Source organism: Ornithorhynchus anatinus, chromosome 11 (genome assembly GCF_004115215.2).
Source record: "Ornithorhynchus anatinus isolate Pmale09 chromosome 11, mOrnAna1.pri.v4, whole genome shotgun sequence".
Lineage (NCBI taxonomy): Eukaryota > Metazoa > Chordata > Mammalia > Monotremata > Ornithorhynchidae > Ornithorhynchus > Ornithorhynchus anatinus.
This window is the reverse complement of record NC_041738.1, coordinates 55,074,465-55,101,984: the sequence shown is the minus strand read 5'-3', so window position 1 is coordinate 55,101,984 and position 27,520 is coordinate 55,074,465. Positions and strand designations below refer to the sequence as shown.

Here is a 27,520-nt window from a genome sequence, read left to right as displayed (position 1 = left end):
AGGTCCGTGGGCTGGCAGATTTGAAGCGGTAGGGAGTTCCAGGCAGCGGGAATGGGTCGGAGGTGTGAGAGATGAGAAGGCCCGGCAAATAGGCTAGCTCGGGAGGAATGAAGAGTCCAAGCTGGGGAAAAGAGAGTGGAGGGAGAGTCGATTGTCTTCAAAGACACCTTAGAAATCTCTGCCTTTGGAGGCCTTCCCTGATTAATCCCTCCCTTTCTGCTCATTTCACCCCACCCGTCACCCTGGAACTTTGGTGTACATATATAAATATATATATTTCATCCATTTATTCATTTATTCTTTTTGGCTTAGTTTTGTTTTTCTCCTGCTCTTACAGAATGTATACTGCCTAGGTCTGCCCTTCTCTCCCATTAATCTCAGGTTCCTCAGGGCAGGGAGCGTGCTTTCTACTTTTCTTGCACTTTCCCAAATGCCTGATACAGCGCTCAACATCTAGCAGGTGCTCAATAAACGCTGCGGCTACCAGCTTCCACCCCAAACCCTCGGGGCCACTTTCACACCCGGCAGCCCCCTTCCCTCCCCCCGGGCCCCTTTCAACCAGCAGCTCTCTCCCTTTGTCCCCCCAACCCCCCAGGCATTGACAAGGTGGTTACCCTGGTGATCGCCATGGTAACCATTGGCACCCTTGCCCTAGGCTCCAGAATCTTGCCCTCAGGTAAGGGGCTGCCTGGCCCTCCAGTCACCACCTCCAGGGACCCAGAGAGAGGAGCCGCGCCAGTCGCTGCGACCAGGAACGTGGGTACGGACTGAGGCCCCGGTCGGGAGGGCGGGGGGAGCCCAGACCAACCCCTCGGGGACCCACCTTCTCCCTTCTCATAATCCCGCTGCCCCGGGGCAGAGCTGGAAAGTGCCAGGAGGGCAGCAGTGGGCCCTGTCAGATAAACCGAGAGCTGGCTGCAACTGCGTGACTGTGGACAAGTCACTTAACTTCTCGATGCCTCAGTTACCTCATCTGTAAAATGGGGATGAAGACCGTGAGCCTCATGTGGGACAACCTGATTACCCTGTATCTCCCCCAGTGCTCTGCACATAGTAAGCGCTTAACAAATACCCACGTTATTATTATTACCTGAGGTGTCTCTCCCCTCCCGTGCCTCTGGCCCAAACTGTGGGCCAGTTAGGGAGAGGTTGTCCTCTTTCTGGCTGCCCTCTACCCTGCTTTGCCCGCTGCCAGCCAAAGAGTTGCAGAAACACCGTGGCCTAGTGGATCGAGCTCGGGCCCGGCAGTCAGAAGGACCTAGGTTCTAATCCTGACTCTGCCACTCGTCTGCTGTGTGGCTTTAGACAAGTCGCTTCACTTCTGGTGTAGTGGATAGAGCAAGAGTTTGACAGTAAGGAGGTCATGGGTTCTAGTCCCTGCTCTGCCACATCTCTGCTGTGTGACCTTGGGCAAGTCACTTTATTTCTCTGGGCCTCAGTTCCCTCATCTGTAAAATGGAGATCGAGACTGTGAGCCCCACGTTGGAGAGGGACTGTGTCCAACCCGATTTCTTGAATCCACGCAGCACTTAGTACAGTGCTTGGCACAGAGTAAGTGCTTAACAAGTACCACAGTGATTACGATTATTATTCTCTGTGCCTCAGTTCCCCCGTCTGTAAAATGGGGACTAAGACTGTGAGCCCCAGGTGGGACAGGAACTGTACCCAGTGTGATTAGCTTGTATTTATTCCAGCATTTAGTACAGTGTGTGGCAGATAGTAAGCACTTTACAAATACCTTTTTTCCTAAAAAAAAAAAAAGGCAGAACCAGGGAGTTCACTAGGCTCCTGGCCCCCAGGGGGAGGATCTTCATTCATTTACTTGTGCTTATTGAGTGTTTACTGTGTGCAGAACACTGTACTAAGCACTTGGGAATGTAAACTATAACAATAAACAGGATCTGTCAGCTTTGGATGCAGCAGAGGACCCTCTCCTGTCCGGAGTCCCAGGAAGGGGGCAAGGGGGTGGCTCCACAGCTCTGCCCACTCTGGGGCAGGGGGACAGGGTGGGCAACGGGACTTAGAACCAGCACTGGGGCTCAGTACCCTTCACTGGGGTACTCTAGGCAGGGAGAAACTCATGGCATTGGAGGAGCTAGGCTGGGTCTGCAGGGTGGTAGATAATAATAATCATAACTGTAGGATTTGTTAAGCCCTCACTATGTGCCAAACACTCTACTAAGCGCTGGGGTAGATACGAGATCTTCAGGTCCCATGTGGGGCTCACTGTCTAAGTAGAAGAAAGAACAGGGATCGAATTCCTATTTTGTAGAGGAAACTGAGGCAGGAGAAGTGAAGTGACTTGCCCATGGTCACAGCATGTAAAACAACAACTGTGGTATTTGTTAAGGGCTTACTATATGCTAGGCACTGTACTAAGCGCTGGGGTGGATACGAGAAAATCGGGTTGGACACAGTCCCTGTCCCACGTGGGACTCAAACTCTTAATCCCCATTGTACAGATGAAGTAACTGAGGCCCAGAGAAGTGAAGTGACTTGCCCAAAGTCATCGGCAGACAAGTGGCAAAGCCGGGACTAGAACCAAGGTCCTTCTGACTCCCAGGCCCAGGATCTTTCCACTAGGTTACAGTAAGCAATGTGGCTCAGTGGAAAGAGCCCGGGCTTGGGAGTCAGAGGTCACGGGTTCTAATCCCGGCTCTGCCACTTGTCAGCTGTGTGACCTTGGGCAAGTCCTTTAACTTCTCTGGGCCTCAATTATCTCATCTGTAAAATGGGGATGAAGACGGTGAACCCCACGTGGGACAACCTGAACACCTTGTATCCCCCCCAACCCTTAGAACAGTGCTTTGAATATAGTAAGCGCTTAACAAATGCCATTATTATTTATTTATGCACAGTGACATCACGTGCCCCATTTTGTGGAAGTTCTCCAGGGCTCACCCAACCTAGTGTGTTTGTTTCTCTAGGGAGATCCCTGACCCTTCCCCCCAACCCAAGTCTTTGCACCAACACCCTCCCCAGGCCCCCCCAAACCTCTGGTGCTTCTTCCCAGCCACAGGTCTCAAGGATGGGGGACTTAAAACAAAACTACCAGAGAGAGAGAGCCTGCCAAGGTTTAGTGGAAAGAGCACAGGCTTGGGAGTTAGAGGTCATGGGTTCCAATCCCGCCTCTGCCACTTGTCAGCTGTGTGACTTTGGGCAAGTCACAACTTCTCTGTGCCTCAGTTTAACTCATCTGTAAAATAGGGAGTAAGACTGTGAGCTCCATGTGGGACAACCTGATAACCTTGTATCTACCCCAGAGCTTAGAACGGTGCTTGGCATATAGTAAGTGCTTAACAAATACCGTCATTATTATTATCATCTGCTCTGGACAGGGCAGAGACCAGCTGAACAATGGACAGTCCAGTCCAAAACTGGCAACCAGTCAAGGACTCAGCCTTGAGGGAGGAGTATTCCCAGAGACTGAGATCCGCAGAGACGAGGCCAGAGCCAAAGAGACAAACCACTGCTAGGACAGTGAAACAGACTCACAGGGCAGACCCCCAGAGAGACGAGGACAGAGATCTAGAGACGGAGCGAGGGAGACACAGTCAGACAGATGGACAGAGAGGCAGACAAAAGTGCAAAGCCGCAGAGAGAGAGAAGCTGGGGACAAAAATGAGAGACAGAAAGATCTAGAGAGGTAGACAAAGGAGTCGGACACTGGGTGGCAGACCCGGAGACGCGGCCAAGCAGAAATGAATCTTTGATTTCTAGTGTCTGTTCCCAAGTTTTAGTGCACTGCTCTGCACACAGCAGGAGCTCAATAAATGGATGAGGAGAAGGAGGGGGATGAGGAGGAGGGGGGTGAGAAGGAGGGGGAGAAGAGGAGGAGGGGAAGTTGAGGAAGGGGAGATGAAGAGGGGGAGACAAGGAGGGGGACAGGGAGGGGCATGAGGGAGAGATGAAGGGGGAATGAAAAGGGGAAATGGAGTGATGAGAAAGGAAGGATGGGAGGACAAGGAGGCAAGGATGGGGAATATGGGGGGAAGACGAAGAGAGGAGTGGGGGGTGAGGAGGAGGAAAGAAGAGGGGGGACAACTAGAGAGGATAGGGTGACCAGGAGGGGAGGGACGGGGAGACGACGTGGGGGGGAGACTTTGATGAGGAGGAGGATGAAGGGAGGACGGAGAGGATGAGGTGAAGAGGATTAAAGGGGGAGGATGAGGAGGAGAGAACTGGGAGGGAGAATAGGGACGAGGGAGAGGACGAGAAGGTGGAGACAGGACCAGGGTCAAGGATGAGAAGAGCGAGAGATGGACAGGCAGCCAGTGAAACAGAAAGGCAGGCAGGGCCATCACCATGGTTACCACCGATGCCTTCCATCCGCCACAAAGCCAGGGAGGAGGAGAGAAAGGTCAAAAGATGGGAAGAAACAGGGCGGCAGAGACATTTCAAAGAGATGGGGAGAGAGAGGGAGCTCAAGCCGGGCCGGCTCGGGACATCCGGGGACCCTCAGTCAAGATTAGGGACAAGGGAGGCAAAAAGCAGGAGAGGCCGACAGCCCTTCTTGTAGAGGCCTGGGGGGCTCGTGGTGGATCATGTCTTCCAATTTTGTTCTATTGTCTCCCAAGTGCTTAGTACAGTGCTCTGCACGTTGTAAATGCTCAATAAATAGCAATGATTGATTGATTGATTGACCTGAGCAGAGCCCCACAAGCAGAGAAGTCAGGAGCACGCTGGGAAAGCAAGTGTTTCCACAAGGGGAAAACCTAGAGAAGAAGCAGAGCGTGGCCGAGTGGAAAGAACTCGGGCCTGGGAGTCGGAAGGACTCGGGGTCTAATCCCAGCTCTGCCACTTGTCTCCTATGTGACCTTGAGGAAGTCACTTAACTTCTCTGGACCTCAGTTACCTCATCTGCAAAATAGGGATTAAGACTGTGAGCTCTATGTGGGAAAGGAACTGGGTCCAACCTGATTAACTTGTATCTACCCCAGCACCTAATACAGTGCCTGGCACATAGGAAGCACTTAACAGATATGATTTAGGACAGAGAAAGAATCCTTGCCCCAGGAGTGAGAGGAGCTCGGTGCCAATCCTGGCTCCACCATTTATCTGTGTGACCTTGGGCAAGTCACGGGGCCTCAGCTTCCTATTCTGTAAAATGGGCTTTCAATATTTGTCCTCTCTCCTACGTAGACTGTGAATCCCGTGTGTGACAGGGACTGTGCCCGACCTTGTATTTTATATAACCCAGCACTGAGTTGGGTGCGTGGATCAGAGAAAGAACTTAAATCCATTATTACCACTATTATTCAATCAGTGGTAGAGAAGCAGCGTGGCTCAGTGGAAAGAGCACGGGCTTTGGAGTCAGAGGTCATGGGTTCGATTCCTGGCTCTGCCACTTGTCAGCTGTGTGACTCTGGGCAAGTCACTTAACTTCTCTGTGCCTCAGTTACCTCATCTGCAAAATGGGGATTAAGACTGTGAGCCCCATGTGGGACAACCCGATTCCCTTGTGTCTACCCCAGCACTTAGAACTGTGCTCTGCACATAGTAAGCGCTTAACAAATACCAACATTATTATTGACTGAAAGCTGACTGTGTGCAGAACACGGTACCAAGTGCTTAGGAGAGTACAGTCTCAGAGTTCAAACACACGTTCCCTGCCCACAACAAGCTTGCAGTTTAGAGGGGCAAACCTCAATATAAATTATGGATTATGTACATAAATATTGTGGGGAGGAGTCCTAGATTTCAGGAGATCCAAGTTCACGTGAAATGACCGAAGCCCGCTGGGAGTTCTCACTCTGATCAAGGGTCTTGCTAATTGGTGGCTCAAAATCCTCTCTCTCCCCACCTGGCCACTGCTTTCACAATCCAACTGGCCCTGGGTGGGCAGGCCAATCTGGCACCGTGGAAACCGTACGGCGCCAAAGCTCAGCCCAGTCCCGGCCAGGGAGAGACGGGGAGGGTCCCGGAGTCTCCCATCCTGGGCTTCCAGCTGCCACCCCTTTTCTCTCCCTCTCACCCCACCTCCAAGGCCCTCCCTGGGCCAGGCCTGCTCCGAGGCGGCCTCTCCCCGCTCCCGCACCATTCCCCCAAGCTAGAATGCTCTTTCGGTTCCTCTTCTCCAAGCCACGCTGCTGCTCAGCGTGACCTACTGGGAAAGAGCGCGGGAGTCGGAGGATCTGGGTTCTAATCCTAGCTCGGCCACTTGTCTGCTGTTTGACCTTGGGCAAGTCACTTCACTTCTCTGTGCCTCGGTTACCTCATCTGTAAAATGGAGAGTAAGACTGTGAGTCCCAAGTGGGACACGGACTGCTTCCAATCCGATTATCTTGTATCTATTCTAGCACTTAATACAGTACCTGGCACACAGTAGGTGCTTAATATCATAAAAAATTATTAAGGAAAATAAATCTCACCCAGCCCCCTCCATCAAACGGCTACTCCTCCAGGAAACCTTTCCAGATTACCCTCCGCCATACGCACTCCATTACTGACCCTGGGTGGGGTCCGTCTAGGGCACACATTTCTTCCACTTTAGCAACATGAGGCCCTGGTGCTCTCTACCCACCTCTGTTCCTAAGGTCAGGACCGCCCTGTCCTCCAGCAGCGCGGCTCAGTGGAAAGAGCCCGGGCTTGGGAGTCAGAGGTCATGGGTTCGAATCCCAGCTCTGTCGCTTGTCAGCTGTGTGACTGTGGGCAAGTCACTTCACTTCTCTGTGCCTCAATTACCTCATCTCTAAAATGGGGGTGAAGACCGTGAGCCTCGTGTGGGACAACCTGATTACCCTGTGTCTACCCCAGCGCTTAGAACAGTGCCCTGCACGTAGTAAGCGCTTAACAGATACCAACATTATTATTATTATTATTGTTGCTATGTGCCGGGCACTGTACTAAGCACTGGGCTGGACACAGGCAAAGTGGATTGGACATAGTCCCCATCACTCCTGCTGCTCACAGTCTTAAATCCCATTTTACAGATGAGGTAATTGAGGCATAGAGAAGTGAAGCGACTTGCCCAAGGTCACCCAGTACACAAGCGATGTCAGGATTTGAATTCAGGGGTTGGGCCCAGCCCTGTCTCCTCTGGTCCTTTCCTCTGCTCACAGAGTGCCACCTCAACTCCCCCGCCCCCAACACGCACACCCATTTCAACCCAACTGGAAACGTTTTGGCACAAATTACTGTACTGGCTTGCCAGGGGGAAGAACTAGAATTCCTAGGAACCAGCCGCCCAAATCCCTGCCACGCTTTCTCTCTGCCCCTTCAGGAGGCACAGGAGGAACCACACCAGGAGGAGGGCCAGAGGGCATCGAGGACCCGTTCTCCACCTCCACCATCAGGGCATCCACGCATTCCCTGGCAGTAAGCGGTCAGGAGGGCATCCACTCCCTGGAAGAAAGCAGTGAGCACTGCCCCGGGGCAGAACGTGCCTGAGCTGGGGGGGTTGGACCTTAGGAGTTTTTTGTTTTATTGACGGGTCACCCACTTAACGTGGGCCTGATCCCACCACCCTGGGGAAGGTGGCTGCTGGGGGGCGGGGAGCGGGGGGCTGTCTGCTGTGTGACCTTCGGCAAATCGCTTAACTTCTCTGAGCCTCAGTTTCTCCGTCTGTCCCACGGAGATTAAGACGGTGAGCCCTGTGTGTGTGACAGGACCGTGTCCAAACCGATTACCTTGTAACTAGGGGAGGCAGCGTGGCTCGGTGGAAAGAGCCTGGGCTTCGGAGTCAGAGACCATGGGTTCGACTCCGGGCTCTGCCACTTGTCAGCTGTGTGACTGTGGGCGAGTCACTTCACTTCTCTGTGCCTCAGTTACCTCGTCTGTAAAATGGGGATTAACTGTGAGCCTCACGTGATACAACCTGATTACCCTATATCTACCCCAGCGCTTAAGACGGTGCTCTGCACATAGTAAGTGGTTAACAAACACCGACATTATTATTATTACCTCAGTACTTAGTACAGTGCCTGTCACACAGTAAGCGCCTAACAAATACTACTATTATTCTCATCCGGAGTGGGGTTCGAGGGGCCCGGAGAAGGGCTGGGTGTGCACTGCTCCTCATGATGGGAATTACAGCTCTCCCCAACCCCCAAACCCCACCACCTCTCTACTTCAGACAGTCGCAGAAGACCTCACTCCTGCTTCCGCCCCCTAAACTCCAGGGCATGGCCTTCAATACCACCCCGCAAAAGACGTCCAGCTCCCAGGCGGCCCCCGAGAAGGTCGGGGTGCGGGAATCGGTAAGCCCTAGGCTGATGGGGGCAAGAGACCCTCCCTCCCAGAGCCCACCCAGAGATCCCCCAGCTAAGGGCCCAGCCGGCAGTCGACTCGGTAACTGGGAGGAGGGGGGTCCGGCTGGGCCAGTCCCCAGAGGGGGTGACCAGAAGGTGGGGGTGGGTCGCTGGAGGACCCTGTTGGTGTGCGGAGGGGGTGCCGAGGGGGGAAAGGGAGGGAAGGTGGTCTTCCTCCGAGACGCAGCCCCTCCCGTAGGTCAAGCCCCGCGAGAGCCTCCGGGACCTCCTCTACGGTCCGGAGTCCCAGAGGGCCAGTTCCACGCCCACCACGACCCATCAGGACTCCTTCCAGCCCTGGAACACGGAGCCCCCCGTCTTCTACGGAGAGAAGCCCTCCGAGGCAGGTACGGTCCGGGGCACTGGCTGGAGAAGGTGGGGGAAAAGGAGGGTCCCTACAGTGACCCTGGCCCAACTGGTCCGACCCCCCACCCCACCAGGGAAGCTCCTGGCCCCCAACAAGAATGCGGAACTGGAAGCCACAAGCCAGAAAGACCACTGCAGCACGACGCAAGAGGTGCAGCCCGGCCCCCGAAAGAGCCCGGCATCTAACCTAGCTTTCCAAGGTCAGCTCCCCCTTCCACGCCCCTCTCCCTCCACCACATCCCACCCTCCCACCCCAGGGGAGGGTCTTCGGGCAGGGCTATCGCTCTCCCAACTCCCTCCCACTCCAAACCCCTCATCCTTACACCAGAAGGAGCTGGGAGGCCACTCCACGGAAGCCTCCCTGTGGGCAGCGTGGCCTAGTGGAAGAGCCCGGGCCTGGGAGTCAGAGGACCTGGGTTCTAATCCCGGATCTTCCGACTGCTTGCTGTGTGACCCTGGGCAAGTCGCATTCATTCAATCGTATTTATTGAGCATTTACTGTGTGCAGAGCACTGTATTAAGCGCTTGGGAGAATACAATTCAACAATAAACATATTCCTTGCCCACAACGAGTTTACAGTCTAGGGGACAGAGACAGACATTAATATAAATAAATGACAGGTACATAAAAAGCTGTGGGGCTGGGAGCGGGGAAGAACAAAGCGAGTGACTGTACCTCGGTTATCTCACCTATAGCACGGGGATTAATTAATTACCTTTTCTCCCTCCTCTTTAAACTGTGAGCCTCATGCGGGAGACTGTGTCTGACCTAATTAACTCCTAATTAACTTGTACCTACCCTGGTGCTTAGAACAGTGTTTGACATGTAGTAAGTGCTTATCAAGTACCACTGAAAGAATCCCGACTCTGTTATACCGTACACTCCCAAGTGCTTAGTTCAGTGTTATGCACATAGTAAAGGCTCAATAAACTCAATTAATTGGAAGTCGAGGACTGACATCATAATAATAATTGTGGTATTTGTTAAGCACTTACTATGTGCCAGGCACTGAACTAAGCGCTGGGGGGGTAATAATAACGATAATTATCATATTTATTTTGTTAATGAGATGTACATCCCCTTGATTCTATTTATTGCTATTGTTTTTGTCTGTCTCCCCCGATTAGACTGTAAACCCGTCAATGGGCAGGGATTGTCTCTTGCTGAATTGTACATTCCTAGCGCTTAGTACAGTGCTCTGCACATAGTAAGCGCTCAGTAAATACTACTGAATGAATTAATATTTTTTAAGTGCTTACTATTGGCCGAGCACTGTTCTAAGCACCAGTGCTGTTCTGAGGTAGATACAAAGTAATCAGGTTGCCCCACATGGGGCTCAGAGTCTTTGTCCCCCTTTTACAGATGAGGTAATTGAGGTACAGGGAAGTTAAGTGACTTACCCAAGGTCACACAGTAAACCAGAGGCAGGACCTGGGATTAGAACCCACATCCTTCTGACTCCCAGCCCCACGCTCTGACCACTGACCCTCCCGACCCACCTTCCGCCCCCTCCCTGGGGTCTTCTTCCGGCAGGCGAACACAACATGTGTACCACCCACCAGCTCTCTTTCCGGCCCCAGACCGTCAGGCCCCACACGCCTCAGCCCCCGAGCTGGGGCCCAAGCGAGATACTGGGTCCCCGAACCCCTATGGACTGCATCACGATATACCAGAAAGACTTCCCGGCCTCCAACCGAAAGACATCCCGGCTGCCACCCCCCAACACCCTCGGTCCTCACTGGGGACACAGGTGGGTCATTGCTCACACGGGACAAGATCCTGCCCTGGTCTCCAGGGGCCTGACCAGACAACTCTAGGCCCCTGACCACATCTGCGGGCGATGGGGGTCCTGGGAGGGCAATGGGGAGAGAGAAAACACCATCTTTTCCTTCTTTCTGCCCTGCCCTCCTGGAAATCAGGAGTTGGGGGGGAGAGCCGGAGGGCAGAGGAATGAGACGAGGAGGAAGAGAGAGGTCGGGCGGCGATCCGACCAGACCTCATCTCCAGCTACGTCCCAGCACGCTCTGCATCAAAGATGCGGTCTTTCCACTGGAAGTGTGGGAGTGAAAAGGGGGCAGGGGCTTTAGGGGGTGGAGATGAGCACAGGGAAAGACCAAACAACAGAGAACCACATTTTGGAAATTCTCTAGTCTCATCGGAGAGCTGGGATGAGTGAGCCCAACTCAGAAAGTTGGGAGGAGGGGCCCCATTTGCCCCTGTGCAGTGGGCACCTCTGCTCTGCACCCTGCCCAGCAAACTCACGCTTCGCCTCTACCCACGCCTCTCCCACGTCTGAGCCAAGCACACCCATCCTCTTCTCCCCCCATGGGACACCCTTTTCCCCGTCCCATTTTTTGGCAACATTGGAAAAAAAAAACCAACAGAAAAAACAAAAAACTTCTCTTCCCCAGGAAGTCCTGCCTGATTAACTAGTTCCGCTCTTCAATCACTCCAGCTCCCTTTGGCTCTTTTCTCTTCATCAATGATATTTATTGGTCACTCGGTGTATGCATTTTACTAAGCACTTGGGAGAGGACAAGATAGCAGGAATAGTGGGCACGTTCCCTGCCCATAACGAGCTGACAGTGGTTTGAGTTAGGGATAACGGGGGTCATTTATGTCCACAAATGCTATCAGACCAAAGAGCAGGCCTCACTGTCTCCTGCCAGCAAGAGACAAATGGAGAATGAGTTCTTCTCTCCCCCTGACCCTCCTTTCCACCTCCGGTAAAAGGGCACTGCTAGGGCAGCAGTGTGGCCTGGTGGAACAGAGCACGGACCTGAGAGTCAGAGGCCCTGGATTAAAATCCCAGTCACAAGTGTCACCCGGGAAGCAGCGTGGCTCAGTGGAAAGAGCCTGGGCTTCGGAGTCAGAGGTCACGGGTTCGACTCCCGGCTCTGCCACTTGTCAGCCGTGTGACTGTGGGCGAGTCACTTCACTTCTCTGGGCCTCAGTTCCCTCATCTGTAAAATGAGGATGAAGACTGTGAGCCTCACGTCGGACGACCTGATTCCCCTGTGTCTACCCCAGTGTTTAGAACAGTGCTCGGCACATAGTGAGCGCTTAACAAATACCAACATTATTATTATTATTACTTGTTTGCTCCGTGATCTTGGGCAAGTCCCAACTTCTCTGTGCCTCAGTTCCCTCATCTGCAAAATGGGGATTGAATTCCAGTTCTCCCTCCTACTCGTGCCGTGAACCTCGCGTGGGACCTAATTGCTTGTATCTACCCCAGCGCCTGAGTAGGGTGTTCGGCACACAGCAAGCGCCTAATACCACAGTTATCAGGGGATGGGTCTTGAGCTCTGCTTTCCTGGCAGACCGAGGAGACTGGAAAGGTTAATTCGGTTTCTTCCTGGGCAGTTTTCTCCAAGTGCCACCTCCTAAACAGCCCATATTTTTTAATTTTTTAAAACCACGCACTGTAAATCCACTTTAGATGCCCCGCGCCAGGACAAAAAGTGGAGAGTGTCGCCCTCTAGCGGCGGAAACCTCAAAGTCTCCTCCAACCTAACGACCTTCCGCTTCCAAATTGGTGTGGCCTAAAAATCCGTAAAAAAGAATAATAAAAATAATAATGTTGGTATTTGTGAAGCGCTTACTATGTGCAGAGCACTGTTCTAAGCGCTGGGGGAGATACAGGGTCATCAGGTTGCCCCACGTGAGGCTCACAGTCTTAATCAGCGTGGCTCAGTGGAAAGAGCCAGGACTTGGGAGTCGGAGCTCATGGGTTTGAATCCCGGCTCTGGCACTTGTCAGCTGTGTGACTGTGGGCAAGTCACTTCACTTCTCTGTGCCTCAGTTCCCTCATCTGGAAAATGGGGACTAACTGTGAGCCCCGCTTGGGACAACCTGATGACCCCGTATCTACCCCAGCGCTTGGAACAGTGCTCTGCATAGTAAGAGCTTAACAAATACCAACATTATTATTATTATTATTATTATTATTAATAATCATTTTACAGATGAGGGAACTGAGGCACAGAGAATTTAAGTGACTTGCCCACAGTCACACAGCTAAGTGGCAAAAGGCGAGCCAGAGAGAAAGCAGGCCGGTCAGGCCGGTGCTTACCCGCAAGGGTCTAGGCCCCGAGACCCGGAGTCTCGTGAGTTTCAAGGAATCCCCCCTACTCCCACCCCGGAGGGTCCGGGCTGGAGCAACGTATCCTATGTCCAGGGAAATGCACGGGGGATACGTAGGAGAGTCCGACCTGTGTCCTGTTCTCATGGCCGGTCCGCCCCCTTCTCCCCAGGGTGGACTTCCAGACTCCCCGCAATTTCCGGCCAACCCGGCCAGGTGAGCTGGGGTGCCAGGGGATGGCTGGGTTTGAAGAGAACGCGGTGACCAAGGTAAGCCACCCCGGCCACGGTTCGGTCGAGCATCTTCCGGCCTCCCCCCGCCACACACGTACATCTGAATCCTCGGTGGGAGGAGGGGGAAAGACCCCTGCCAAGGGGACCGATCTGGGGGGTCCCCACTGCCCCTCATCCTCTCTCAGCTTTCCTACCCATCCCCCTGCTCTGGGACCCAGTCCCAAGTCACTACCACTCATTCAATAGTATTTATTGAGCGCTCACTAGTGCAGAGCACTGTACTGAGCACTCACAAGCATTGCTTCCAGGGCTGGGGAGCCCAGCTCCATATCCTTCCCAGGGACCCCCCAGCACAGGACCATCACCCAACCCTAAGTAAGGGTATCTGGGTAGTGGCGATATCTGCCGGAGTGGAATCCACTGGCCCGCTCTCTGGCCTGTGAAGCTGGCCCCGGCCCCGCCCCTGCAAGGCCGGGTACTCTTGAGGAACATACCTAACCTCTCTGTGCCTCAGGTGCTCCATCTAGGTTCAAAAAAATAAAAAGGGGGAGGCAACGGGTTGCCCGCTGTCTACGGTGGGAGGGAGGTGGAGAGGGAGAGAGGCCATCCGTGAAGAAACGAGCTGAAGAGCCTTTCCTGGGATGGAGACACTCACCCAGGACCACCTTTCCCCACCCTCTAGCTCACTACCGGCCAGGGGTTGGGGGGCAGGAATGTCAGAGGGTGCACCCATAGAGACCCCAGCAGCTGATCGACTCCAGCCCCTCCCTCTGCCCCCATGCCCCTCCTGTGCCCTGGCGGCTGTCACTCACGTTCCATTAAACCACCGGCCCGCCACGCAGAGTAGTCTTGGGGCCAAGATGAAAGAAGGCGTGATGTCAAGCCAGGTCCGGGCCAAGATGAAAGAAGGCGTGATGCCAAGCCAGGCCCCGCAGGTCTGTGTGGGCAGCCAGGGAGAGCAGACCTTCTTCGCCGTGCACAGGAAGAACTACAGGTACCAGCGGGGAGGGCAGGGGGAACGAAGGCGGACGTGGGGCGGGGACGAGGGGAGGGGAGACCTTCGCCCCCTGACCGGTCCGATGCTCCCGACAGGATGACCCAGCAGCCCTCCAGCTTGATGCAGGCTTACCTCTCCTGGCAGCAGGAGCAACAGAGAAACCAACTTCCACCGCCCCGGCCTGAGCCACCCCTAGGCGCCTGCCCCCCGGCCCAGCCCGCCACAGGGAGCGAGGGGCGGCCCTGAGTGGGGGGACCGCTCCCCCAACGGGCCCCTTCCTGCCATTCCAGCTGGGGCGGCTTCCAATCCAATTAAAACCCAAGCGCTTGGGAGGTTTCCGGCAGCCGCGGCGCGCCGATGCTCATCCTTCCCTCCCCGCTCGCCACCGCCGGGCTCCCGGGCGCAGGGCACGGTCCAGCACCAGGCCCCTCGACTCCCGACGGCAGGTTCAGAGAAGCAGTGACCCCTCGGCCCCGCTCTCCGGCCCCCTGTCCCCGGTGGGGGGCGGGGAGATGGTCTCGGGGCGGGAGCAGCCCCGCTTTGCCGTCTGGACTTCCAGGGCTACTTCCTGTCTGTGCGCACCAGCTGAGGACGGCGGGGAATGGAGATTCACGCTCCCATCCAAGGATTATCTTGGATCTACCCTAGCGCTTAGTACACTGCTTGGCACACAGTGAGTGGTTAAATACCATTAAGAAAGGAGGAACCAGGCTATACCACTCCTCTTCCCCCCTCACTCGTGGGGCTCACAGAACACAAGCTCTGGGTGGGACCACTGGGGTAGGAGGGGGGCCGCTGGGGGCTCCAGGTGCCAGCTTGCCCACGGGAAAGATGTCAGCGGCAGAGAACCCTCAGGGAGAAGGCTCTCTATCCGACTTCCCCACCCCGCCCTCTTCCCCGTGCCCCAAGCGATACCCCGGAGAGGGAAACGAGCCAGCGAGATCTCCCCCCGACCACGTGGCCGTAGTACAACTGCCTCCAAGCGGGATTCCCGGGAGGTCCGACGGGGACAGTGCCTTGCCCAGGCTTCAGAGCCCATTCTGAGCACTTGGGGTCCGGAGACCAACTGGGAGTCGCCCTCCAGGGTTGAGGGTGCCGCTCGCCAATAGGGCTCCCGCTGTGGTGGTCCCAGAGGACCACCAACGCCCCCGGCCCCTGGCCCCAAGAAACGGAGAGCTGAGTTGGAAAAGAGCTTGGAAAAATAAAGATGTATTTGTTAGAAAAAAAGGGAAAAGAATCAAAGGTGGGCTCCCGGGGCTCCTGGTCAGTTAGTCCCAGAAGGCCAGGTGGACTTCCCCGGGCGCCCAGGTGACCACGGTCTTCCCGTCAAGGCTTCGCCCGACCCAAGCCTCCTCAGTTCTCCGGGCCCGAGCCGTCTGGGAGCGGGCACAGGTAGAGGCTGGCATCCAGTGCTCCCGAGCCTCTGCCTAGCCCTCTGCCTTGCCCTGGCAGCAGTGGTCCACTTAGGCCCTGGACCACCACCCGACTACATGTCCTCCACGCTCCACTTGTAGGCGAGCTCCTCGACGGCTTTCTTGCTGGCCAGCCTGGCGAAGCGCTTCTGTTCAAATCCGTTGGACCTGCGGGCGGGATGGGGACCGAGAGTCAGAGGGCAGATGGGCACAAAGCCCACCGGGGGCAGATCCCGGGGCTGGACGACAAGGAGGGTAGGCAGTGGGGGAGTGGGTGTCCCGGAGCCCCTCAAGGGGCTGCTAATAGCATGAAAAGACAGACGCCCATGGTATTGGAGGAAGGACAAGGACGAGGACACACGCACACACCCCTTCTCCCCCCAAACCCACCTGCCGGGGGGGAAGGAAAGACAAGGTGGCACAATCGCTGCCCTCCAGGTCTAATGGGGGAAGCCAGGACAGGGACACAGACCCCAGAAAATCCACCAACCTGTCCACTCCATCCCAGCGATATCCAGGCCAGATATTGAACCTGTTGAGTGGCGGGGCTGGACCGCTGTACCGGGGCTTGGCTAGAAAGGACAAGGGAGGTGGTCACCATTCATTCCCCACCCTGGGTCGGCTCTTCTGGGAAGGAACACAACCCCTTCTTTCCCCAGAGGAGCGGTCCTGGGCCCGGGCTGTGGATAACCTGACAACTTGGGCAGTAGCGGAATCTGGGGCGAACCACCCACGCACCCCAGCGTGGCCAATCCCGCCCTCACGGCGCACCCCCTCCCGACCTCTGGGAGCGGCCCACCGCGCAGGGGCACGCACTTTTCTTGCCCTTGTTCTCCTTGGCCGCCTTCTTCTTGATGAAGTCGGCCATGGGGTCCCCTTCCCTCTCCTGCTCCCGCAGCATCTGGTCCAGGTCCTCATCGTCGATGTAGCGGGCCAGCGGCTTCTGCATCTCCTTCATGGCGTCCTGCACGTTCTGTTCCTGCTGCCTGCTCTGAGCCAGGCTGGGAGAGAAGAAAGGGGTTACGGTGGCCAGCATCGGGGCCACCCGCCCATTAGGCCAGTCCCCTTCGGGAGAGACCCCACCTCCGACAGCCGCCTACTTCCCCGGCTCCGGTCAAAGGTCGCTTGGACCCGAGAGGGTAGTGGAATGTTCCGGACCTCACCCCGGCCCCCAGAGACGGAGAAGCGGAGGGACCGGGCGGATCGGGAGGGCCGGGGATGGGCGTTAGGCTATCTCGGGCAGGGTTTGGCTACCAGGCCGGAGCACTGGGACTCCAGGAGCCTCTGGGTAGGCTCGTGGACCACAGACCCTCCCGGGAGGTGTAGAGGGGAGGGGACCTGGCCCCCGGCATCCTGGGGCCAGTCAGTCAGTCGACTGAATTTACTGACCACATACTGTGCACAGAGCACTATATTAAGCACTCAGGAGAGTGCAATCCAACAATAAATAGACATTCCCTGCCCACAACGATCTTACAGTCTAGAGGAAGAGACAGATACTAACATATATAAATAAATTACAGGTATGGACCTAAGTGCTGTGGGGTTGGGGAGAGGGGGATGAATAAAGGGAGCGGGACAAGTGGAAAAGAGGGCTTAATCAGGGAAGGCCTCTTGGAGGACATGGGCCTTCAATAAGGCTTTGAAGGCGGGGAGAGTCATCGTCCGTTGGCCCGAGAGCGTACTCACCCCTTCCCCCACTGGGCGTACTGCTCGTCCTTCTCCGACTGCTCCTCTGCCTGTCGCCGACGCTCCAACCGCTCCAGCTTCAGGTCCCTCTTGTGGCCCAGCCGGTCGCGGAAAACCGTCTCCGCGTTTTGGGACTCGGCTGCGGGGGCGGGAAAGGGGTGAAGAGACGAGAAGGGCTGATGCTACGACGCCCCGGCAGTGCCGTCAACTCGCTCGGGCAGGGAACTTATCTGTTGATTGGTTGTCGGAGAGGGGAGCAGGAAGGGGGTCCCAGCACCGGACTCCCCGGGCCCCGGCTCCCGAGACCGTACCTTCCAGCTGCCCGGTGTCCCGATCTGACTTCCTGAGCTCCTGCTGCTCTTTCCTCACTGCGTCGGCCGACTTCAGCCCCGCCTTTGCTCCGGAAAGCATCTGGGCCTGCCAGAGAAAAGGGACGGCACGCTTAGCTCTTCCGCCCCTTCCCCACAACCAAAGACGGGCGACCGGGTAACCCAGAACAGGTCTCTCGCGGTTGGCAGTGTGCCTGAAGTGGGCCACGGTGGGTGGGGCCAGCCACGGTGCCTGCGTCCCCAGGGACGCAAAACGCCACGTGTTCACGATGCCTCGATGAACAGCCGAGCTGCCCTTCGCTGCCTGGGCAATACGGCTTCTGGATTTTCCAAATTAAAGACCCCGAAGGTTGCTGCTGGGCCCGCTTCCGGGAATTCGACCAAGGCTGCTAAAAACCCACTACTGACACCCAAAACCCTCGGGCTGAAAGGAGGTTGAGAGATCACAACCCATCACGCCTCCGGTTCTGGGGCCAGATAGTGCTCAAGCCAACTCACCTGCCGAGCAGCCAGATGCCTACGTTCTCGCAGGCCAGCGGGGGCTTCTGCTCACGACCCCATGGACGAACACTCTGCCCTCCGGCAGTCTCACAGAGAAGCGCGCACCCACACAGAGGTAAGATTGGGCTCTCCGGAAGTCCCTCCACATCTGTCGCGGGGCGCTCGGTGGGGTCAACCCCTCCGGGGCCCTCTGAGCCCAGGCCAAGACCCATCGGCTCAGTCCGCTCCCCGACACCGGGCCGGGGGGTTCAGCCGCCCCAGCCACAAGCCCAGGTGAGCCCGACGCCGTGTCAGCTCAGCCGGGCCGGCAGCCTGGCTTGGAAGTGGGGGAACTGATTAGATTACTTCTTTCCATCCATTCTGTCCATCTTTCCAGGTGTCGCGGAACCACGTCCGCCCCACCACCCGCCACCTTTAACGTCACCGCTCACCCCCAACATCTCAATGGGGCAGCCAGCACAGAGGCTGTCCCTGCAGCCATTGTCGAATCAAACCGAGGCCGCGGGGGGGTGAGGGGGTCGGAGTCCAGGGCGCAGGAAGAGAGTCGCACATCAACGGGGACGCCTACCTTCTTTGCACCGGACGGACCACGCCGGGGAGGAGACGGGTCGGAATCGGAAGAGCCGGCCCTCCGCCGCCTCCGCGGAGGGGAGAGATCAGAGTCGGAGCCCCGGGGCCCGGAAGCCCGGCCGCGCCCAATCCGCGGCGGGGAAAGGTCCGGATCGGGAGGGCGCCGGCTGCCCCGGCGCGATGGGGGAGAGTCCGAATCGTGCCGCCGGCGCCGCGTGGGCGACGGATTCGAAGGATGTTCCCGGCGGACGGGGGAGCAGCCTGAAAGACATGGGGATCCTGTCGGCCCGTGGGGAGGCTCCCGAGCACTGGCCATAAGCCAAACACCCGTGGAATCGGACCACCGGCCCCAGGCGGGCACCACCCGGGTCGGGGCGGCCATCGGATCTGGGAGCTGGGACTCAGCAGGCCTAGTTCCGATCTCACTCTGCCAGGCTGGTGCCGTTCCAACCGTCCCCTCTCCACCACAGCAGGATCTGGCCATTGGCCTTAACGCCGCCCACCTTTAGGACCACGCTGAGGCTTCTGCTCCTTGGGAGGGGACTCTGTTCGCTTCTTCCGTAGAAGAGATGGGTCAAAACCACTCCCAAGTCCGCTGGTCCTGGGGGGCGTTCGCTCACGGTGCCGGTGATCCTTTCGACTTAGAGAGGTCTTGGTGGAGTGTCTGTCTAGGCTTTTGCTGCTTTTCGTTCTGGTAGAGGACTGGACCGGGGAGTCGTGCCGAGCCCGGCGGGGCGGCGAGAGGTCGGAGTCGTGCCGGGCCCGGCGGGGAGGCGAGAGGTCAGGGGAGTCGTGCCGGGCCCGGCGGGGAGGCGAGGCGTCGGGGGAGTCGTGTCGGGCCCGGCGGGGAGGCGAGGCGTCGGGGGAGTCGTGTCGGGCCCGGCGGGGAGGCGAGGCGTCGGGGGAGTCGTGTCGGGCCCGGCGGGGAGGCGAGGCGTCGGGGGAGTCGTGTCGGGCCCGGCGGGGAGGCGAGGCGTCCGGGGAGTCGTGCCGGGCCCGGCGGGGCGGCGACGCGTCCGGGGAGTCGTGCCGGGCCCGGCGGGGAGGCGAGGCGTCCGGGGAGTCGTGCCGGGCCCGGCGGGGAGGCGAGGCGTCCGGGGAGTCGTGACGGGCCCGGCGGGGCGGCGAGGCGTCCGGGGAGTCGTGCCGGGCCCGGCGGGGCGGCGAGGCGTCCGGGGAGTCGTGCCGGGCCCGGCGGGGCGGCGAGGCGTCCGGGGAGTCGTGCCGGGACCTGTCGGAAGACTTCTTGGATTTCATTTGTTTCGAAGTTTCCCAGCTGCAACCACATAGACACATAGCGAATTACGTATTCCCTGCACAGTTCCAGCCCCCTTACTGTAAATACCCAGTGAACACTTTCCACCTCTTTGCGGCCGAACAACATCCTCTAATTTAATTGGCAGAGGGTTCCTGGGAAAAACCCAAAAGGCAGGGAACTTACCTTCCTGGACGTGGTACTGCTGGGAAGATCTCTGGGTCTTGGGGGTCTTCATTCTCATCTGAATGCAGGGAGCAAAGGGTCAGTCTCCCGCCCCTCCCCGCCCTAGCCTCCAAACAGCGGCTGGTCTGCCCGCCCGGGTCTGCTGCCATAGGGCACCCAGCCAGACGGAGTAGAGAGAAGGCAGGGCATTCATTCAATAGTATTTATTGAGCGCTTACTATGTGCAGAGCACCATACTAAGCGCTTGGAATGAACAAGTCGGCAACAGATAGAGACGGTCCCTGCCGTTTGACGGGCTTACGGTCTAATCGGGGGAGACGGACAGACGAGAACGATGGCGATAAATAGAGTCGAGGGGAAGAACATCTCGTAAAAACAATGGCGACTAAACAGAATCGAGGCGATGTACATTTCATTAACAAAATAAATAGGGCATCACCCCAACACCCCGGGGCAGCCCACGTCCTAGGGTTCCCCACCCTTGGGGTCTGCTGAGAATTTGACCAACAGCCCCCAACTCCTGAGAAGCGGTAGGAATCACACCTGGCTGGCTCCCTGCCTTTTCAGAAAAAGAAGCCCCACTCAGCCGCCAAGGGACCGGCAGGAAGGAGAGTCAGGATTCTGTTCCGGCAAGAGAAGTGATCAAAAGGCAGGGAGAGGGGTCAAAGCCAGCCTCCCTTTACCTTCCCCCGCTCAGGCGGGTGTGCGGACATTCACGTACAAGCAGGAGCTGGACGGGGGGTTGAGGGGAGGGGACCCCGAGGGAGAATCTCTTGCAGCACCTCTGCCCGTGAGAAAAAGGTGGAGATGGCCTCTGCTAAGGGGAAGCTGCTTCTAAAAAGAGGAGCACGCGTGTCTGGTTCCAATTTGTACATTCCAAGCGCTTAGTACAGTGCTCTGCACATAGTAAGCGCTCAATAAATACTATTGAATGAATGGTTACCCCTGCAAAAGGAAGAGATTGGAAAAATCTGCTTTCCGGCTCCTCGTCTTCCAAGGGTTCCCGCCCCCGGGAGCTGACCCGCAGCTCCCAGCCGGAGCAGATCCCGGAAACGTCCCGGATCCCCAGCTCGGCCCTCACCTCCCAGAAGCCTCCACTTGTTGCTGGTCCGGAATTCTTCCATCCACTTCACCTCCTCCGGGCGCTCATCCACAAACTCTGCCACCTGTAGGGTCGTGGCCAGTATCAGAGACCCGCCGATGAGCCCGCAGGGATTCAAAGGGTCAAAACTGCGAGCATCCCCAGAGCCCCAAGAAACAGTGTGGCCTAGTGGATAGAGCACGGGCCCGGGAGTCAACAGGCACTGGGTTCCGATCCTGGCTCTGTCACCTGGTCTGCTGTGAACTTGGGCAAGTCACCTCACTTCTCTGTGCTGCAGTTATCAAATCTGTAAAATGGGGATTAAGACCGCGGCCTTCACGTGGGAGGTGGACAGTGTCCAACCTGATTGGCCTGTATCTACCCTAGCACTTAGTATAGCGCCTGACACATACTAAGAACTCAACAAATACTATTTAAAAAAAAAAAGAAAGAAACCAGCAGGTGTTTTCCTCAGATCTCCCCCGCCGCCGTCGGCTTCGTAAAAAGCTCCATCTATCCCGATCTGAGAACGGCCCCACACGCCGCGCGATCGATTATACAGAGAGAAAAGTCAATAATTTTGCTCTTTATTAGGCCACTCAGCCCACCTCTATTCCTCCCAGGCTTAGCTCCCGAGACGTATCCCCAGTTTTCCTTTTCACACCGTCGCTGCCACTGCTTAAAAGCCATCCGTTAGGCTGATGGAAACGGTGGGTTTCCAACACCTTGGAAAAGCAACTGACCCGCTTCGATCCTGTGGCATGGCTTGACCCAATTTCGCTCCCTAAGGAACGGGGCTGGGGCTTCCCAGAAGCAATTCTCTGTGCCACAGGGAGAGGAGGAAGGCAGCTCGCTCCTCGACCCCCTACTCTTTCAGTCCTAAATAATGGGGTTAAAAAGCCATCCAGCCGCACGGCTATCCGCAAGGGAAATCCTCGACTGAGACGCAACATCTGAAATAATTCCTGCTCCACTACCCAATTTTACAACAGATCTCAGCTCCCTCATCACGGGACAAGACAGTGATGCCCTAAGGGTCCTGCTTGTTGTTGGGGGTATCGGGGTCACCCCCAAAACCACTCAACTCTGTTGTAGCTCCACCATTTTGTGCATCTTACACTCAGATAGTCCCAGATGGCATCGATCCCTGGTGCTCTGAGGGAGGAGGGCTGCGTGGCTGAACACAAATGAAGAAATGTCCGTTGGGCGACGTGGGGCAAATCAGCTAATGACTCTGTACCTCACCTGTAAAATGGGGACAACCTATTCTCTCTCCCCCTTAGATTATGATCCTTCTGTGGGACAGAGACTAAGTCCTGTAGAATAATACTCACTGTGGTATCTGTTCAGTATATACTATGTGCTAAGTACTGGGATAGGTGACGGTTAATCGGGTCGGACACAGTCCTTGCCCCATCCAGAGCTCGCCGGTCCAAGCAGGACGGAGAGCAGGTATTGAATCCCCACATTTGCAGATGAGGAAACTGCGGCAGAGAAGTTCAGCGATTTGCCCGAGGCGCTACAGCAGGCAAGTGGCGGAGCTGGGATTAGAATCCAAGGTCCCGAATTCCCAGGCTTGTGCTAATCCACCCTTCATTCTTCATCCAAGCTGCTACGGCGTTAATCCAAGCATTTATCCTATCCCACCTTGATGACGGCGTCGGCCTATTTCTCATCTCCCTGCCACCCGACTCTCCCCACTCCGGTCCACACTTCACTCTGCTGCCCAGATCATTTTTCTACAGAAACATTAAATCCACGTTTCCCCACTCCTTAAGAACCTCCACTGGTTGCCCATCCAACTCTGCATCGAATAAGCGCCTCACCATACGCTTTAGATCCCGTCACGGGGCAGGGATTGTCTCTATCTGTTGCCCAATTGTACAATCCAAGCTCTGCACACGGTAAGTGCTCAATAAACGATAATGTCGGTATTTGTTAAGCGCTTACTATGTGCCGAGCACTGTTCTAAGCGCCGGGGGGGATACGAGGTGATCAGGTTGTCCCACGTGGGGCTCACAGTCTTCATCCCCATTTTACAGATGAGGTCACTGAGGCCCAGAGAAGTGAGGTGACTTGCCCACAGTCACCCGGCTGACACGTGGCAGAGCCGGGATTCGAACCCATGACCTCTGACTCCAAAGCCCGGGCTCTTTCCACTGAGCCACGCTGCTTCTCTGCTTCAATTCAATAAATACCACTGAATTGAATTTAGAGCAGTTAATCACCTTGCTATTCCAACCTTTCCCGCAGGCTTCGCTCCTCTAATGCCAACCTACCCACGGTACCTGGATCTCGGCCATCTTGCCGCCGACTTCACGCCCACGTCCCCCCTCCAGCTTAGAAGCGTCCTCTCTCTTCACGTTTGACAGACTATCACTTTCCCCTCCTTCAAAGCCTTATTAAAAGCACATTTTCTTCAAAAGGCTTTCCCCGACTAAGCCCTCATTTCGTCTACCACTCCCTTCCGCATCGCCTTTGGATTTATCCACACATTTATTCAACCCTCTCTCAGCCTCACAGCACTTATGAACCTACGTATAGCTTATTTTGATTAACGTCTCTATCGCCCTCTGAACTGTGATGTCACTGGGGGCAGGGAACCGTGTCTAGAGACTCTGCTGTGGTGAACTCTTCCAAGTGCTTAGTATAGGTTGAACACAGTCCCTGTCCCACATGGGGTTCACACTCTTAATCCCCATTTTACAGATAAGGTCACTGAGGCCCAGAGGAGTGAAGTGACTTGCCCAAGGTCACACTGTGGACATGTGGCAGAGCCAGGATTAAAACCCAGATCCTTCTGACTCCCAGGCCCGTGCTCTATCCGCTAAGTCATGCTGCTTCTCAAAATGATGGTATTTGCTAAGCGCTTACTATGTGCTAAGCACTGTACTAAGCACTGAGGTGGACAGAAGGAAATCGGGTTGGATAGAGTCCCTGTTCCATGTGGGTCTCACACTCTCAATCCCCATTTTACAGATGAGAACTGAGGCACAGAGAAGTGACTTGCCCAAGGCCACACAGCAGACAAGTGGAGGAGTCGGGATTAGAACCCATGAGCTTCTGACTGAGACCCGTGCTGTAGCCACACCAGGCTGCTTCTCTGTGTCTCGGTTCCCTCATCTGTAAAATGGGAATTAAGACTGTTTGCCCGGTGGGGGACGGGGATGTATTTTGACGATATTGATGCCCGTCTACTTGTTTTGTCGTCTGCCTCCCCCTTTTAGACCGTGAGCCCGTTGTTGGGTAGGGATTGTCTCTTTTGGCAAACTGTCCCTTCCAGGCGCTTAGTCCAGTGCTCTGCCCACAGTAAGTGCTCAATAAAGACGACTGAATATCTATCCATGATTCTGTTTATCTTGATGGTATTGATTCCTATTTGTTTGGTTTTGCTTTCTGTCTCCCACCTCTAGCCTGTGAGCCCAATGTTGGGCAGGGATGGTCTCCATCTGTTGATTGCCCATTCCAAGCGCTTAGTACAGTGCTCTGCACACAGTAAGTGCTCAATAAATACAACTGAATGAATGAATATCTATCTCTGATTCAATTTATCTTGATGCTATTGATGCCTGACTACTTGTTTTGTTTTCCTGTCTTACCCATTTAGACTGTGAGCCCATTGCGGGGCAGGGAAGGTCTCTCTCTGTTGCCCAATTGTCCATTCCAAGTGCTTAGTCCAGTGCTCTGTGCACAGTAAGTACTCAATAAATACGACTGAATGAATGAATACCTATCTATGATTCTATTTCTCTTGATGGTATCGATGCCTGACCACTTGTTTTCCTGTCTCCCCGCTTTTAAACCGTGAGCTCTTTGCGGGGCAGGGATGGTCTCTCTCCGTTGCCCAACTGTCCATTCCAAGCGCTTAGTCCGGTGCTCTGCACAGAGTAAGCGCTCAATCAATACGAGTAAATGAATGAATGAGAAGCAGCGTGGCTCAGTTGGAAAGAGCCCGGGCTTGGGAGTCAGAGGTCATGGGTTCTAATCCCAGCTCCGCCACTTGCCAGCTGTGTAACTTTGGGCAAATCACTTATCTTCTCTGTGCTCAGTGACCTCATCTGTAAAATGGGGATGAAAACTGTGAGCCCCACGTGGGACAACCTGATCACCTCGTATCCCCCCCGGCGCTTAGAACAGTGCTCTGCACATAGTAAGCGCTTAACTCCCAGCATTATTATTCCAACGCTGACAACAGTGCTCTGCACATAATAAGCGCTCAATAAATACTATTGAATTAATGAATGAATGAGCAGTGCTTTGTACATAATAAGCGCTTAAATACCAGCATTATTCCAGCACTGAGAACAGTGCTCTGCACACAGTAAGCGCTGAGCAACTACCAGCATTATTGTTCCAACGCTGACAACAGTGCTCTGCACGTAATAAGCGCTCAATATGTTCTTCCCCTTGACGCTGTTTAGTGCCATTGTTCTTGTCTGTCCGTATCCCCCGATTAGACTGTAAGCCCGTCAAACGGCAGGGACTGCCTCTATCTGTTGCCGACTTGTTCATCCCAAGCGCTTAGTACAGTGCTCTGCACATAGTAAGCGCTCAATAAATACTATTGAATGAATGAGTATTGAATACTACTGAATTAATGAATGAATGAGCAGTGCTTTGTACATAGCAAGTGCTTAAATACCAGCATTATTCCAGCGCTGAGAACAGTGCTATGCACATAGTAAGCGCTGAGCAACTACCAGCATTATTATTCCAGTGCTGAGAACGGTGCTCTGCACCTAGTAAGCACTCCATACCATTGAATACATGAATGAGCAGTGCTTTGTACATACTAAGCGCTGAACAACTCCCAGCATTAGTATTCCTGGGCTGAGAACAGTGCTCTGCACAGAGTAAGCGCTGAATAAATATCAGCATTATTGTTCCAGCGCTGAGAACGGTGCTCTGCACCTAGTAAGCACTCAATACTACTGAATAAATGAACGAGCAGTGCTGTGTACGTCCTAAGCGCTGAACAACTCCCAGCATTATGGTTCCAGCGCTGCGACGAGTGCTCTGCAGAGAGTAAGCGCTGAAGAAGTGGGAGCGTCAGGATGATTATGATTAATGAGGCTGCGGGCCGTCCCGTGGGTCGGCCCCGCCAAGGACCCACCACGGGCGGGTCCCCGTCGTCGTCGTCGTCGCCGCCGCCGCCGCCGCCGTCCTCGGCCCGGGGGGAAATGTGGTCCCAGCCCACGTCGTCGTCCACGATGCGCATCCTGGAGGGAAGCAGGGACGGACAGACGGACGGAAGGACGGACGGAGGGGTCACCGGGGGGTCAGCGAGGGGTCACCGGGGGGTCAGCACCCCCTCCCCCAGCCGCCGCCGCCGCCTCACCCTCTGCCGCCGCCGCCGCCGCCCAGGCCGGGCTTGAGCTTCTTCCTGCGACGCTTGCGGCCGGCCTCGGGGCCCCGCTGCCCGGCCGCCTCCGCCTCGGCCCCGGACAGGTAGCGCTTGAGGTACTCGGCCTTGGAGAGCGGCGGGGCGGCCGCCATGACGGGAAGGGGGGGCGGGGGGGGAAGGAAGGACGGGCGGCGCAGACAGGCTACGGCGGCCCGCCAGGGACAAACCCGGCGGCGCGGGACGACGGCGAGGGAGGGAGGGAGGGAGGGGCCAGTCGAGGTCTCGCGAGAGGAGCGAGGCCAGTCGAGAGTCCTCGCTGGAGGGGCGGGGGGGAGGAGGGGAATCGAGTTCTCACGAGAGGAGCGGGGTCAGTCGAGAGTCCTCGCTGGAGGGGGGGGGGGGGGGGGCAATCGAGTTCTCGCGAGAGGGGCGGGGCCAGTCGAGAGTCCTCGCTGGAAGGGCGGGGGCAATCGAGTTCTCGCGAGAGGAGCGGGGCCAGTCGAGAGTCCTCGCTGGAAGGGCGGGGGCAATCGAGTTCTCGCGAGAGGAGCGGGGCCAGTCGAGAGTCCTCGCTGGAGGGGCGGGGGGAGGGGGGCAATCGAGTTCTCGCGAGAGGAGCGGGGTCAGTCGAGAGTCCTCGCTGGAAGGGTGGGGAGGGGCCATCGAGTTCTCGCGAGAGGGGCGGGGCCGGTCCTCCGCCTGTCAGCTGTGGGTCTTGGGGCAAATCATTTCATCATCATCATCATCATCATCATAATGGTATTTGTGAAGCGCTTCCTACGTGCCAAGCACCGTTCTAAGCGCTGGGGGGGGATACGAGGTGATCAGGCTGTCCCACGTGGGGCTCCCAGTCTTCATCCCCATTTGACAGATGAGGTCACTGAGGCCCAGTGAAGTGACTTGTCCGAGGTCACACTGCTGACAAGTGGCAGAGCTGGGATTCGAACCCATGACCTCTGACTCCCAAGCCTGGGCTCTTTCCACTGAGCCACGCTGCTTCTCCACAATAATGGTGGTATTTGCTAAGCGCTGACTACGTGCAAGCACTGTTCTAGGCGCTGGGGGGGGGGGGGGGGGGGGGGGTACAAGGTGATCGGGTTGTCCCACGTGGGGCTCACAGTCTTTGTCCCCATTTTACAAATGAGATAACTGAGGCACAGAGAAGTGTAGTGGCTTGCCCAAAGTCACACAGCTGGCAAGCGGCGGAGTCAGGATTCAAACCC

General features: G+C 56.1%; 2 protein-coding genes across 3 annotated transcripts; one reads left to right on the top strand and one right to left on the bottom strand.

Annotated features, from left to right (window-relative positions):
• The first annotated feature begins 643 nt into the window (after positions 1-643).
• LOC103165303 lies at positions 644-14,273 on the top strand. The gene is made up of 9 exons (XM_029074666.2): positions 644-760; positions 7,223-7,317; positions 8,121-8,198; positions 8,449-8,596; positions 8,690-8,815; positions 10,150-10,366; positions 12,873-12,969; positions 13,776-13,927; positions 14,026-14,273. Exons 3-9 carry the CDS (start codon positions 8,124-8,126, stop codon positions 14,174-14,176), a joined length of 966 nt encoding a protein of 321 aa, XP_028930499.1. The 5' UTR covers positions 644-760; positions 7,223-7,317; positions 8,121-8,123; the 3' UTR covers positions 14,177-14,273.
• An 846-nt stretch (positions 14,274-15,119) lies between these two features.
• Positions 15,120-26,457, bottom strand: BUD13 (BUD13 homolog). 2 transcript variants are annotated; one of them, XM_029075497.2, is made up of 11 exons: positions 26,292-26,457; positions 26,067-26,172; positions 20,954-21,038; positions 19,873-19,930; positions 18,935-19,707; positions 18,430-18,692; positions 17,343-17,448; positions 17,032-17,170; positions 16,159-16,343; positions 15,833-15,914; positions 15,120-15,510 (listed from the first exon to the last, which is right to left on the bottom strand). In XM_029075497.2, exons 1-11 carry the CDS (start codon positions 26,447-26,449, stop codon positions 15,417-15,419), a joined length of 2,049 nt encoding a protein of 682 aa, XP_028931330.1. In that variant the 5' UTR covers positions 26,450-26,457; the 3' UTR covers positions 15,120-15,416. The 2 variants fall into 2 exon arrangements, with proteins under 2 accessions (XP_028931330.1, XP_028931331.1); XM_029075498.2 differs by having other exon boundaries at positions 18,935-19,662.
• Between the last annotated feature and the right edge of the window lie 1,063 nt (positions 26,458-27,520).

Bases quoted from the DNA above. Each gene is read 5' to 3' on its own strand.
- LOC103165303 (XM_029074666.2), top strand. From the start codon at position 8,124: ATGGCCTTCAATACCACCCCGCAAAAGACGTCCAGCTCCCAGGCGGCC. The intron at 8,597-8,689 runs GTACGGTCCGGG...CCACCCCACCAG, and splicing joins AGAGAAGCCCTCCGAGGCAG to GGAAGCTCCTGGCCCCCAAC. The intron at 12,970-13,775 runs GTAAGCCACCCC...CCCGCCACGCAG, and splicing joins AAGAGAACGCGGTGACCAAG to AGTAGTCTTGGGGCCAAGAT.
- BUD13 (XM_029075497.2), bottom strand. From the start codon at position 26,449: ATGGCGGCCGCCCCGCCGCTCTCCAAGGCCGAGTACCTCAAGCGCTAC. The intron at 26,173-26,291 runs GTGAGGCGGCGG...GCTTCCCTCCAG, and splicing joins GGCGGCGGCGGCGGCAGAGG to GATGCGCATCGTGGACGACG. The intron at 19,708-19,872 runs GTAAGTTCCCTG...ATGTGGTTGCAG, and splicing joins GCAGTACCACGTCCAGGAAG to CTGGGAAACTTCGAAACAAA.